The sequence below is a fragment of the Lutjanus erythropterus genome, chromosome 6 (genome assembly GCF_056507025.1).
Source record: "Lutjanus erythropterus isolate fLutEry1 chromosome 6, fLutEry1.hap2, whole genome shotgun sequence".
In the NCBI taxonomy this organism is placed as follows: domain Eukaryota; kingdom Metazoa; phylum Chordata; class Actinopteri; order Lutjaniformes; family Lutjanidae; genus Lutjanus; species Lutjanus erythropterus.
Genome location: NC_139322.1, coordinates 8,841,370 through 8,855,430, shown reverse-complemented (window position 1 = coordinate 8,855,430; position 14,061 = coordinate 8,841,370). Strand labels below are relative to the sequence as shown.

The 14,061-nt window shown below is 41.4% G+C and overlaps 1 protein-coding gene across 1 annotated transcript in view; it reads left to right on the top strand.

The window, feature by feature from the left end:
* The first annotated feature begins 806 nt into the window (after window positions 1-806).
* magi3a (membrane associated guanylate kinase, WW and PDZ domain containing 3a) overlaps window positions 807-14,061 on the top strand; it is a 209,515-nt gene continuing 196,260 nt past the window's right edge. The window contains exon 1 of the mRNA XM_084720430.1: window positions 807-2,019. Coding sequence (XP_084576556.1) covers window positions 1,713-2,019 — 307 coding nt within the window. The 5' untranslated portion in view covers window positions 807-1,712. The remainder of the gene's footprint in view (window positions 2,020-14,061) is intronic.

Below are 14,061 nucleotides of genomic sequence, written 5' to 3'. Positions count from 1 at the left end.
TTCTGATTCTGATACATTACAAATGAGGTTGACCTCAGTGCATTTCTGGATTAAAATAAAGGCTGAATGAATGAATGAATGAATGAATGAATGAATGAATGAACAGGATAGGAAAAGGAAGGATAAATAAGGGAAAACAGACAATGGAATAATAATAATGATAATAATAATAATAATAATAATAAAAATAATGCAAAAAATATAAGTAGTGCCAACAGAGTGCACGCATATAGTTATTGTTAGAAAATGAATGAATGAATGAATGAATATATGGATGAATGAATACCACTATGTATCTTTGTGCTGTAAGTATTTCGTAGGATTTTTTTTTTTTTTTTTTTTTTACTGTGTTGCTGTTAATGTGTTGTTTGCTGTTTGGAACGAGGTGTCAGACGCTCATCATTTCAACCACAAGGGAGCAGAATTGCGCAAGAAATCGCCTCCATCAGGCGTCCTGCTCCTCAGTCCTGAGAACAGGAGACTCTGCGGCTCTCCAGACGCATTTCATGGACATAAAATTACACAATAAAGCTCAAGGATCATAGAGAAGTTGCAGCCCAGTTACACACAGACTGTGGGTCGACTATCCCGGACTTATGATAAACATTTCCCACGTGAAAACATGAGTCCCAGTGCCGGAACTCCGCCTTGCTAAACACACCATGGAAACAAAATCCAGCGCTTCCCAACCACAAACCACCCGCCTCCGGTCAGTCAGGATTGGCTCACTGGAGAACCTTTAGGACCTGCCCCCGGCCGCTAATTGGAAGGGAGTCCCTTCAATCAGGAAAGCAACACGGAAAAAGATCAAAAAAAGTTATGGAGTGAAGCCTAATCGGATCACGACTGTTTCATGCTGCTGCTGCGTAGTTTTTAGTGGAGAAAAAATCCCCTCAGTGCCTGTTGAAAAGCAGGGAGGAGCGCAGGGCGCGTAACGGAGAACAAGAAAGCGGGGCTTCAGCTGAGAAAGGACCAGATAACCGCCCGGTTCAGAGGAGGGACAGGACAGGTATGTTTGTCCGTTTCCAAGGACTGCCCTGCTGATGTCACCGCGCAGGAGGAGGAGGGCAGGAGAGGAGGACAGGTGCGCACAGTAAAGTTGTTTCTCCGGTGGAAGAGCTGTCACAAAGCGGAGAGTTGCGGATTAATCTCTCTGGAAAGCAGTTTTTGAAGTTTCTTTGTATTTGTTAAACTCTTTTCTGGGCGGTGTTGTCGATGTGGGTGGAATTTTCTCAAGTCTGAAGTGGAATTTTCACTCTACGCTTTTGGAACTGACGGTTTCTGTCTCTGGTGCGCACAAACTGCGGGGCTCCCGCTCTGTAATATCGGGGTTTACGTCGTAAAGGAAGCTGCTGTTGTTTTTTTAAGTGCACATTGCTGTGAGCTGGGGTGTGGGGTCGAGACGCCCCAGCATCAGAAGCAGCACTTTCCGCTTCAATGCGACACTGACGCAGCTCGTCTCGCATCCCAGTCGCAGACAGGTGATGCTCGAGTGATTCAATGGGAGGATCGATCACCAAGAGAGGAAGTTTAATGTGAAAAAAGATTTATTTTCTCCTGGAATGGAATACAACACGAGAAATCAGCCTCAAATTCTCTAATCTGCGATGTTTTTCCCGTGCGTCATTGCGTCTTAAGGAGCAGAAGCGGGTTTTGCGTTGAAGGACGATCGTTCTTGGACTTCCCTGCAGGTTCACAAGAGCTAACCAACAATGTCCAAGACACTGAAGAAGAAGAAGCACTGGTCCACTAAAGTGCAGGAGTGCACCGTGTCGTGGGGGGGTTCCGGGGAGTTGGTCACGGTGGTGGAGGTGCGAGGCGGCGCGGAGCTGGGAGAGTTCCCCTACCTCGGACACATAGTTTCGGAGGCGCTGGTTTGTCACGCCGGGAGGTTCCCCGGCAGCGGGGACGTGCTGCTGGAGGTGAACGGCACTCCGGTGAGCGGACTCACCAACCGTGACACGCTGGCTGTCATCCGCCACTTCAGAGAGCCCATCCGCATGAAGACTGTGAAACCAGGTGTGTGTCCACATTTTCTCATTTTTTGAATCACAAAGATCCCCCTCCAAACCCCACCCTCAAAACCTGTCATCTGTGTGAGGTGCATTAAAATGGTTTGTTGGAACAGGTCTGACCAGTGCCATGAATAAATCAGAGGGGATTGTGGGTACAGCCTCACAGCTGAGCCCCAGCTTGCCTGTAGGGTTGAAGGATCAGGTGTGTCTCTGAGTAGTCCACAGGTCACTTTTGTCTTTTCAGCGGTCTTGAGGATATCTAAACTGTCTTATCAACATGCCTCTTACTCATCCCTGCAGAGACAGAACAGTCTCCACAGTGCTGCTTCTGCTGCAGCAGGTCAATCCTGCCAAACAGCATGAGTGAGGGACATGCTGCTGTGTTTCTGCATGCTCGTGCATCATAGTGGCCAGATCTGCATGCACTGTAACATAAGCCAGGGAACGGTCATTAAGCTTGCAGCCCTTTGTCTGAACTCAGTCTGTAATCTTCTTTGCATCCATGCGTAAGTGTTGTTTGTCTGATTCTGGGGTTGTATACACACTCACATGTCACATGTCATGATGCCAGAATGTTAAACACTTGTGTAAAAACAAAGCCTCTTTTAATGCCACAGCAAAAAGTAAAAGGTCATAGACACACATTTTTCACACAGATTTCTCTCTTTTTTAATGGTAGAATTTGATCCCAGAACATCAAATACCAATGTTTTTGGTTGGTAAAGCGTCCAGAGCAGTGCAAAATAATGAGAAAAATAAGGGAATACAGGCAGAGGGCAGGGTCTCTGCAGATACAGACACCATCACACACATGTAGTGGGTCATAAGTGATGATTGGAAGAGATTACGTTTCCATGAGTCTATATATTCTGTCTTTTAGGAAAATGTTGCATATGATGCCTTCAAATTAAAAGAAAAGTACAGAAAAAGTCACCGAACACTGTCTGGTTTTGCTTCGAGCCAAATTTCAGGCAGGAAAATGAAAACTGAACTGAAGTGAGGTCTTGAATGAACACTTAGATCTTTTTTTATAGCTTTGGCACTTTCAGTACTATCAGATGTTTGTATTATTTTAAACATGTGGAACTTTGGATTGGAGCTGCAATGATTAGTTAGACTGTTAAATGAATCAGCAACTATTTTGATGATTGAATAATTGTTCTGAGTCCTTTTTTGGTTTCTTTACCCGGGCTGCATTTAAGGATCATTTTCATTGTCAGTTGATCTGTCGATTATTTTCTCTATTAATTGATTAGTTGTTCAGTCCATATAATGTCAGAAAATGGTTAAAAATATTGATCAGTGTTTCCCAAAGCCCAGGATCGTCATCGTCAGATGGCTTGTTTCATCCACAACTCAAAGATATTCAGTTTATTGTTATAGAGGAGCAAATAAACCAAAAAATATTCACATTTAAGAAGCTTGAAGTGGAGAATTTTGACTTTTGTTTCTTAAAAAAATGATTATAAAAATAGTTGCAGCTCGACTCCTCTATGACAGTAAAATGAACATCTTTGGGTGGTGGACATCATAAATTGAGGACGTCAACTCTGGTTTTGGGAAAATGGTGATCAACAGATTTCAGTTCTCTGACATTTTATGGACCAAACAACTAATCGATTGCTGAAGAAGATGATTGACAGACTAATCACTTATAAAAATCATCATTAGTTGCAAGCGTACTTTTGACAACCTTAACACACAGTCATCACATGTACAGGCAGTCATTAAAAGCACACACACAAACACACACTCTGCACTGTTGTTGTTGTAATTCTTAGTCTGTAAGCTCAGCTAAAAGCTTATTGATTGGATTTATGTGTCCGTTATTGTTTTTCTTTCCTGTTACACACATGCAGCCTAATGAATGTGTTAAACGTGCAAAAACACACTGACAGTCAAACCTATCAGTCATGTGGGACAGAAAGGGGCTGTGTGTGTATGTGTTTGTGTGGATGGATGGATTTGATAGAGGCACTGCTGAGAGTGGCACTTTGCACAACACTTAGCGGGGATTTGTTAATGGTTGCCTTGCCAGCTTAGACAGTGTCGGCCCGCTCGCAGCGTTGAGGTGAGTCCAAGTCTAATTGAATCAATTAGGTCCATATCCTTAAATCCCCAGGATGCTGCGCCAGCCCGGAGACACACTTTGGCACAAGGACTGTCACAGTGTTGTCGCCGTTCAATGCAAAGAGCTGAGTTTCACTTTTTGTGCGTCGCATGAGACAAAACGTTTCATTAAGGCTGCGTTCACACTGCAGGCAGAAGTGGCTCAAATCTGATGTTTTTGCTTGTATCATCTGCTTTTTTTCTTTCTTTTTGGCAATGTGACCTCATATTGGAATTGATGTGACTTGTGTGTCTCTTGTCTCTCTCTTATGTGACTTTTGAAGAGATACACTGACTAGAGGATTACTTTTTTTCAAGAATCCTGCAGGATGGGCGTCAGTGTCACTATTAATTACAGGACTGGAACAGGAGAAAAGTCAAAGGAATTCATAATAAGAATAGATCAGATTTTATATAGGCTATAAATATTTAGTTCTAATACGAATAAACACTGTTTTTTTGCACTTAACATAATGCTAGTCGCTCTTTTTTATTCTCTGTTCTATCTGCTCTGGTGACTCGTTGCAGCCACCTGACCACTGCATGACTTGTGTGGACTGTGGTTTGACGGGAACGGGATGAGACGGGAGTCATTCTTCCAGGACTGGGATGGGAAAGGAGTGTTTCTGTGGGTGCGAGATGACACAGGAGTGAAAATCCACTCCCTTGTCACCCCGTGGTGCCGACAGACGCGGTTAAAAGTAACGCTTCACGTCCAGAAATTTTGGATGAAATCTGTGCCTGTGAAGCCAGTCACGTCACCATCCTACCGCTCTTGGCTCTGACTTTGCATCAACACACGTCTGCGTCCAGAAGCAGCAGCCATTGCTCCGCAGAAAAGCTGTAATTAAAGATTTGGATCTCTTTCTCTGCATCCGTTTTAACATCTGCTCCCAAATCCACTGTTTTCACTGCACATCAGCTCGTAAATTAAAACATAAAGCTGACTTCAGTGGCCTCCACGTTTACTTCCATATGATGTGCTGCATTTCAAGTTGTATGACTTGTTATATTTGATATTTTATGCTGTGGAAGATCTTAATGTTCAGTGTTTATATTTTTATGCTCATGTTTTGATTAAATTCTCTATGTAGCTTTGGTACAGCACTGAATCTCATTGTACAAGTGCAATGATAACGAAGGTATTTGTATTCACTGCTGCTCTTCTAGTATGTGCATCAGTTCTAGAGCTGCAACCAGTGATTCTATACATTATTGATTAGTCTTGCGATTATTTTCATGATTAATCGATTAATCGTTTTGTCTATAAGATGTAATAAATAGAACAGTCCAGACTCCAAAGACTCTTCATTTACAATCATTGATGACAAAGAAAAGCAGCAGAATCTTGCATTTAAGAAGCTGGAACCATCCTTTCAATCGGACAGTGACCAGCTAACATTGGAATAACTACTGATACTTTTTTGATACCACATGTTTAAAAACAAGTCATTAATTTCAAATAACCAAAGCTGTAAAACAGAAAAGATCTAAGTGCTTGTTCAAGACCTCGGCTCAGTTTAGTCTTTATTTTCCTGCTTGAAATTTGTCTCACAGCAAAACAAAACCAGTGTTCAGTGAGTTTTTCTGAACATTTCTTTTCATTTAAAAAAAGACAAAAACATATCCTATTTTGTGCGCCAAGGACATTTTCCTTTTTGCCATGTATCGCAAGAGGTATCGAGTAACATTTTTTGATGTTAAAAAGATGATGTGACCAGCCAAACAACAACAACAACAACAAAACCCCATCAGATCAGAGCACTAAGGCTTGCAGTGTGTACGCAGCCTAATTGTAGCGCTGTGAACACCAGCTGGAGGTTGATTTGAATTGTGTGTTGTGTTGGTTTTGCTGCTTTGTTTGGATGTTAAGAGTCCAATTTGGTGAGAAGTGCGTTTTCCCATTTCCCCAGCACTCGCACTGTCACAAGCTAGCTAACAGTTTCTCTTGACCTTGTGTTATGTAATGTTATCTGTTGTATGTTAAGTGATGCTGCAGCTACACTTTGATGCATGCAGGCTGCTTACCATAGGCTCCTCTGCTCCCTGTGGGGCCTCACTGTGTGTTTATATCTCCGTCCCCTTCCTCATGATTAATTCATGCATCATCCATCATTGATGGCTGCTCCGTGCCAGGATGAGGTGGCTGAGGGGCAGATCAGATGTTAGCCGGCTGGTGTGGATGTAAACTTGTATTCTCGGGAGATTTCAAAGTTGGGACTGAGGATATAGACTAAGTAGTGGAGGTTTGGCGTCAGAACCCATTTTGACATGAAATATTTGAGTAAACACAGGTGATACCAGTGTGACTAATTAAGGTTTGGTTCCATTCAGGTCAGACAGAGCCATGGTGCTGCTAATGTGCATGTTAACTCATTGGAAAGTCACTACTAAACTAAGACTGGGTTCAGAGTTGAGCAAAATTAGCTTCAAAATGAGTAAATCCTGATTTATAATTAATTAGGACCAATCTCAATTTAGTGAATCCATTAAATAGAGTTAAAAAAAAATTGCCATTCCAACATTCTAATGTTGCATTGTTTCCCAGCTAGGTAAAAAGTTTGCAAAATTTTATACTGTTTGCTAACTAGCTAAAAAGTTAGCATAATGTTGCATTGTTTGCTAGCTAGCTAAAAGTAAAAAAAAAACAACAACACAATGTTGCATTGTTAGTTAAAAAGTTAGCAAAACGTTGCACTGTTTGCTAGCTAGCTTAACAATAAGTTTGAGAAAACTTGTTGGCCAAAATATCAACTGCAGTGACATAAAACAGAGATGCATCATTAAACTAAATTCAGTCTGTCCAAAAATGCAGCTATTTTAAAAGTTAAACCTCCTCAAGTGTAAGTTTAAAGTTAATACTTAATCAAATGTTAAATTGGAGCTCCAAGTTTTAGTGCAACAGAATTAAATTTAATGGAAGAGTAAAAACTAACCTGAGATTTAAAGCAATGATTAAATTTAATCTTTCTTAAGTTTTGGTGCAAGTTTAACAGTCATTGAATCAGGTTTAAACATGAATCCTTGTTGGTGTAACCCAGCCTAAATGGAACGGGACCTAAATTAGCATCAATGCTAACACCTGTGTTCACCTTATATTTAACATATATATAATTGCCGTAAAAAAGGTCTGTGTTAGGTGGGATTTGTGCATTCATTTCTAAACAAAATACTTTAACAAGACTTGTCACAGCACAGTGTGGCATTAGTGCTGTTTTTTGTTGCTTTTTTTTTAGTTTGTCTTCTTGCTGGATTTTTTTCCCCTCCGTCCTTGCTGCCTAGTTTGTCTTCACTTTATCTTCTCCCTTCAGCAGATTATGCCTTATCATCACATTTTGCCAGTCCCACTCATCTCTGGTATTTTCTTCCCTTTGCTACTTTATTCTGTATTTCACTCTGATTCCCCCCTTTTGCCTTCTCGCCCTTCCTCTCAATCCTGCTCCATCACCAGTATAAACTGCAAATGTTTCAGTTTTTGCACAAGATACTTTATCCTCTAAGTAAACAAATTTGTTAAAAAATTGCGTAAACTTTCCTCAGAATCTCACTCCCTTTAGCGATACCTACTGATTACACCTGCAGCCTCTAAATCAAACTTTTTTTTTTTGCCTTTCCTGAGACTTCTCGACACGTCTCCCTGCGCAGCCAGGACAGAAAACAGAAGTTTGTCTCGAGTGGTCCTCTGGCTCCTGACCAGCCGCTGCACTCAGTATGCAGCTCCCATCCTGAGAGAGGAGCGAGGCAGTAGGCAGTAACCTTGAGGGGACCATTGAGAGTAGGGGCGTAGCGATCGCGGGTACCTATTGCAGCTTAGAGACTTGTGAGTGGGCAGCTCATTGATTAATGCTGTAAACAGACTTGGATCTGCTTGTTTTTGCCTCATGGAGCTTAATGGATGGACCATTTAGCTCTCAGGTCCCGCAGCACCCTTGATTCACACATCAGGCCTTTAATGGAAACTGAGAACAGAGTTTTCAGAGCCTTTTTCCCTCCCTGAAAGATAAATAATGATAATGACATACTGAGATAGCCATGGCTCACACTGTGCAGTGCTACTCCTGAGATTGTACATATAAATTACCTCACTGAGGGCAAGGTCTACATGGAAACACTCTTACCTTAGATTGGAGTGTGCACTGTGGTGTTAAGTGTTCTCCCCTGTATAGTTGTACCCATTAAAATTATTTAATTGCTAAAAACCTCACTGCCTTAAAGGGATAGTTCAGATTATTTGAAGTGGGTTTGTATGAGATAAATCCAGTGTACACCCTCAGTGTGGACAAGCAGAGAGGAATACAAGCACAGAAGTTAATTTTAGCCTCTTAAAAAAGGTACCTCTAAGTGTACAATATATTTAGAGTATTTTCACTACTTTACTTTGCCATCAGACAGCCTTTTCCATCAAGACACTACTGTTAAATAAGCTAAATATGTCTCTCTCTACTCTAACCAAACTCCATTGGTGAAACTGATCATTTAACCTCACAGGACACGAGTTGCTGGTCCACTGCTGCCCTGATCTGTTAGTGATTTTGTGTGACTTCAGTGAATCCCAACTAACTTTTTGAAACACCAAAGTCACACAGCAACACAAACAAATCAACAGATCGTGGCAGCGGTAGCCCAGCAACACCTCTGTGCTGTGAGGTAAAGTGACAGATTTTGTCTGTGGAGTTTGGTGGGCTTGGAGAGAGGCTTGCTTAACAACGGTTTCCCATCAGAAAACAAAATTTGTAGGGCCTAGAATCTCTGCAGCACTACAGTATTTCATTATAATGGTGCTTTGTCATACATTTTCCTCTTTCAAAAGAATTTCTGCGATATGGATGTTAGATCTGGCCCTATTGTGATTCTGACAAATTGTGCAGCCCTAGTGTACGCTTAACCTGATACTGATTTTATTTAGCCATTTACTGACGGTAATACTTGACTGTGGAAATGTCTAATGCAGCCCCGCATTAAATAATCTGAATTACCCCTTTGATGTGAAGGGCATATTTATTTTAATATAAAAAAAATAATACATCACCATTAATACAAAACTTAAACGAGGCCAAGTTTCATTACAGTCGGGCGGAGATGGTCCTGTTAAGCTGTGTAAAATGGTTTCTACTGAAGGAAACAGGAGTGTTCATAGATATTTTTATTTTCAGTAAAGATTCATTTTTTATTCAAAAGATGAATGAGGTTCAGTTAAGAGTCTTGAGAATCCCCAGGAGACTTTGAGCTACTGAGAAGCATTTTTATTTCGAGTGTAAATCAGCAACACAAAATTCAGTAGCTGTACCTACATTATGTAGTGAGAAATGACCAGCAACAGAGTGCAATTTCAGACAATCACACTCCACTTAATGCTCAAGGAGAGGTGATAAAAATGAGTTTTTTATTTACCATTTTCGTTTAGGAAAGGGAGCTATAAGAAAAGTAGTTGAGGTATCTCACTGTGGGCTTTTATTCCGACATGCACACTAAATTATGAAGAATTCACAGGCAGTTTTTAGTTGTTTTGTGTTTTCAAGCGTGCAATCCTTTATATTTTTTTAACAAAGGGTCCAGAAAAGGATCCTAAGAACGCCATAAGGAATCCGGGTAACAATGAGCTTGAATAATTGAGTGAGAGATAATTGCGGTGGGTTTTAATTCCACTTCTTCGTCCTTCTTCAGCGGACCCCTCCTCTCCTCCGTGGATCCTCTTACACTGTTAAACATCACCAGCCTGTGATGTTCGATGCGTCCAAGGAGCGACTTTGTGATGAAGGGTTTTAATTTACCTTCTTTATGTACATACTTTCGCCCCCAACTTGCTTTTCTCTGTCTCTGCATTATGTAGTAATTTACATTACATTACAATTTCCCATAATCCCTTCTGACAGCCACCTGGGAATGTGCCTGAACCTGTTATATTCAGTTGTTGTTTACACAGGTAGCTGGACCAGGCAGTTGAGGAAGGTGAGAATTGCAACCTGCACTCAAACCAAATATTTATTTAGTGTTAGGGCTGCAATAGGAATAGTCAGCCTGTTATTGTCTTAATAATTGTTTTGTTTATAAAATCTTAGAAAATAGTGAAAAATGGCTGTTATAATTTCCCACAGTTCAGGATGATGTCTTCAGATGACAAACCCTCTTGAAATAATGACTTAATATCTCAAAATAATGACTAACTTATCTCAAATGAGAAACAATAAATCAATATCTCAAAATAATGAGAAAGTATCTCAAATTAATGACTTGGATACAGAGTCATTTTTCAAGATATTAAACCATTATTTTGATAATGTTTTACAATAATGTATGACAAAGAAAAGCATCAAATATTCACATTAGAGAATCCAGAGAAGCAAATTTAGTTTGGCATTTTGCTTAAAAAAAAAAAGATGAAAATGACTGTCAGATTATTGAAATAGCTGTCAGTTGACTAATTGATTATTCAACTAACACACACACTCCTTGAAGAAGTAAACAAAAGCAGATTCTCATTCCTAGCTGACGACGACATATTTTGTCGGCTAAAATTACTCTAAAAACAGTTTAGCTGGCTGATGTAAGCTAATGCTAACTCCTTGAGTCAGCTGAGAAGTCTCCAGCCCCTCCCTCCGACACAATTTAAAACAAGAACCCTGTGAAAATGTAAATGTAAAGTTACCTGACAGCTGCATACATGGTATAACGCTAATGTTAAAAGACTGAGGCTAAAGCTAGCTTACATCTCAGCAAACACTGGTCGGATGGAGAAAGACGGCAGGTGTATCTGCATGATAAATAACAGATATACACTCATTAATGTGGGAAAAGGAAGCGCAGGGCCTCGATTAATGCAGCAAACCTTGAGACGGGTCACACAGCCAGACCGCAATGGCAGAAGACAGCTGGGATAAGAGCTAAGCTAACCCGGCTTAAACCTGAGACAGCGAGCCAGAACGAGATGTCCTTAGAATCAGAGTGTCAGCCTACATGAAATCTGCGCCAGCTCACTTCCTCCTCCTCAAACCCTCCACAGAACAAATCCAGATGCAGTGGTATTTAACAATAGCAATGGCTGCAGGTAAAGCTACTGCAGCTAGTAAGCTAGTGCTAGTTAGCCAGACATGCTAACGTTTGCAGCACCGCATGTGCACTCTTGTGATTCAAGTTTGGAGAGACGACAAAAAAAAAAAAAACAGACCTACTTACAGTTGCTAAGCTCTGACTGGACGGTTGCTGTTGGAGGCGGGGCTTCGCGAAGGGTCATTGAGGTCATTGTCAACGGAGCACCTGCTGTCTGCACCTCTTCTACGATTTATATAGCTTGCAAATTGTGGAAGCTTAGCAGATTCCTCCCACCAAATATTTAATGTTGCCTTTGGTTTGTGAAAATGTTCCTGCTTTCAGGATCCATTGTTAATGCTGGAGGTTTTAATGTTATCCAGAAGAGTAAGAAATAAACCAAACCATTTTTTTTTTTAAGTAACACTGTTACTAGGTCAATTTTTTTGTTTTAGTAGCCTTAACATCATGTGATAATTTGCTACTTTTTTCTCTCTAAAATAGACAATCTCAGATTCTTTTTGTCTCGCTGGTGTTGTCATATTGAGGTTAACTCTTCATACGCTTGCCATCAGCGGCGCAGCGGAGCAGTAAGCTCACAGTGTGTGTTAATGTGGTTCCCCCCACGGTGCAGTCAGAGCTTCTATGACTAAGCTGCTCTAAACCAGCGGAGAGGAGCTGTCAGGATCTCTCAGGTTCTCCGGCTCCTTCTCCCCACGGGAAATGTAACTTCTGTTCCAGTGGCTGACTTTGTCATCTCCGCGTCGACAGTGAAGCCCTGGTTCGTCTCCGAGTTTACCTTGTAGAGACGGTGAAAATTTCAGTGTAACCGGTAGGCAGCAGAGTACAGGCCTTTTACTTTACACTTTCAGTTCACAAAAAAACCCCCCAAAAGGTTCATGAACTGCAGAATGTCAGAACAGTCAGACTTTCTTAAAAATCAAAAAATGTTGTCATTCAATACCATTTCAGTTTGACAGTTATTAATCCAGGTTGAGTAAAGCTGCTCCCAAGTCTTTGAACAGCTTTGACTAATTGTACCATAAAGTGTAATTTTCTGTTCATGAAAAGGGATTTTCCAAACCTGTCAAAAAAAAGTATCATTCAGGAGCTGGTATCAAAGCTAAGTATCAGTACTAGGATCAGTATCGAAAGTCTTTGAACGATACCCAGCCATATATATATTTTAATTATGAAGTTTTCCTTTTTCCACAGCACAGAGAACAAAAATGGACAAAAAGACATGACAAAGTAGAACAAAATAGAATAACTGCCAGCTCACAGGAAAGGTGCACATACATATGTCAAAGTGGGTGGGTACTGGGCAGAAAATACTGACTTTCTTCAAGTTACAGACAAGAAACCATTTCATTCAGCCATTCTTTTTAAAAGCAAGGAGGGAAAATGGATTTCCACTCTCTCAGGATGACCCTTTACTCTACGACCAAACCAAACATGAGGGCTGTAATGCAGAGGGAAGAGTTAAAGAATAGTTCAAGCAGGCGAAAAATGTAATGCCAGAAACTCTTGAGCTTGCAGCAAGACCGGAAAAGATGGCCGAGGGTCCCTTCGCATGACTTGCACTTATCACAGGTAGCAGAGACCAAAGGAAAGACTCTGTTCATCATAAACTGACCATGACATGCCATCAGAAATTAAGGAAACGTGCTAAGTTGAAATATTTGCTTCTGTGACGCTCCCTTCCTCCCTCCTGTGAAATTTCTGTTCTATTAATTAGAGTTCAAATTAATGCAGAATGTACACAAAATGAGTATGTTTCTGTTTGTGAGTTGTAAGAAATCATTAATAATAATTTAGAAAGAGCAGATGTGTATAACGGTTAAATTGAGCAAAATGTTAATGGAGTCTGGCAGGCAGTGAGACAGGCAAAGTCCAGAGTGTGTATTTTCAGAGCAGTGGGTTTTTGTTTTTGGGATAACAGGCTTAACTTTACAGCACATTACAACTTACAGCATAGGACTCGTCCTCGCTTGTTATCGTCACATTACAATGCTGTGCTCATCTTGTACTCCTGCAGTGTTCCTGCAGCCTGCCTGATCTTCCTTTAGTCTGGAGAGGAAGGGGCAGTGGGATGCAACTCGCTTCAACCATAGACTGTATATTAAATATGATTTCAACCTATTCAATAATCAGTCCATGGCTCCAACTCACTATTTGTACTGCAGTACTCATTTTTCGATGTGTAATTGTTCCTTTAATATAGTCGGACATTGTTAATAAAATTCAGCTTTACCACAGTCAAAGGTCCTGGAGCAAAAAATAATCTTGAATCCTGCTCCTCCTCTCACCTCGCGCTCCTCCTGCAGCTCTAAAGATGGAGGCTGTTCAGTATTCAAAGTGCAAATGAAGCTTTACTGCCACTCTTCTCTCTCTGCTGCATCCTATTTTTTTATTTTCTGTGTGTGTTTGTTTAAGTATATGCACATCTCATCTGTACACCTGATGTGACACCCACCCATCATCCCCTCCCACCGGCTGCTCTCCCGGCTCATTCCCCAAACCTGTCACACTTCTCCGCCCTCTGCCCCGCCAGCCCGCCAGCGGCGAGGGACGACGGTGCGAGCGGATGGGCACAGCGAAGCCCCCAGACGGCAGCGGCTGCTATGAATACCAAAGCACGCCTCTTCAACTCTTTTTCACTCCTCCCTGGAGCGGCCCTCTGCTTCTGCAACTCACCGCCCCGTACCGCCTCACAGTCTCCTGGTCCACTCCCCCCTGTCTAACGGCAATTTGCCCTTCTGCCTCCTCCTGTCTTACATTTCTTTCCTTCCTCTCCTGCAGTGCATGAAAGTCCGTCAGAAGAATAACATTGAAGGTTTGCCCGATATGATCCCTCATTCCATGCCTCCTGTGTCATTTTTACGCTGTTGGAACCATCGGTGAATGGCAG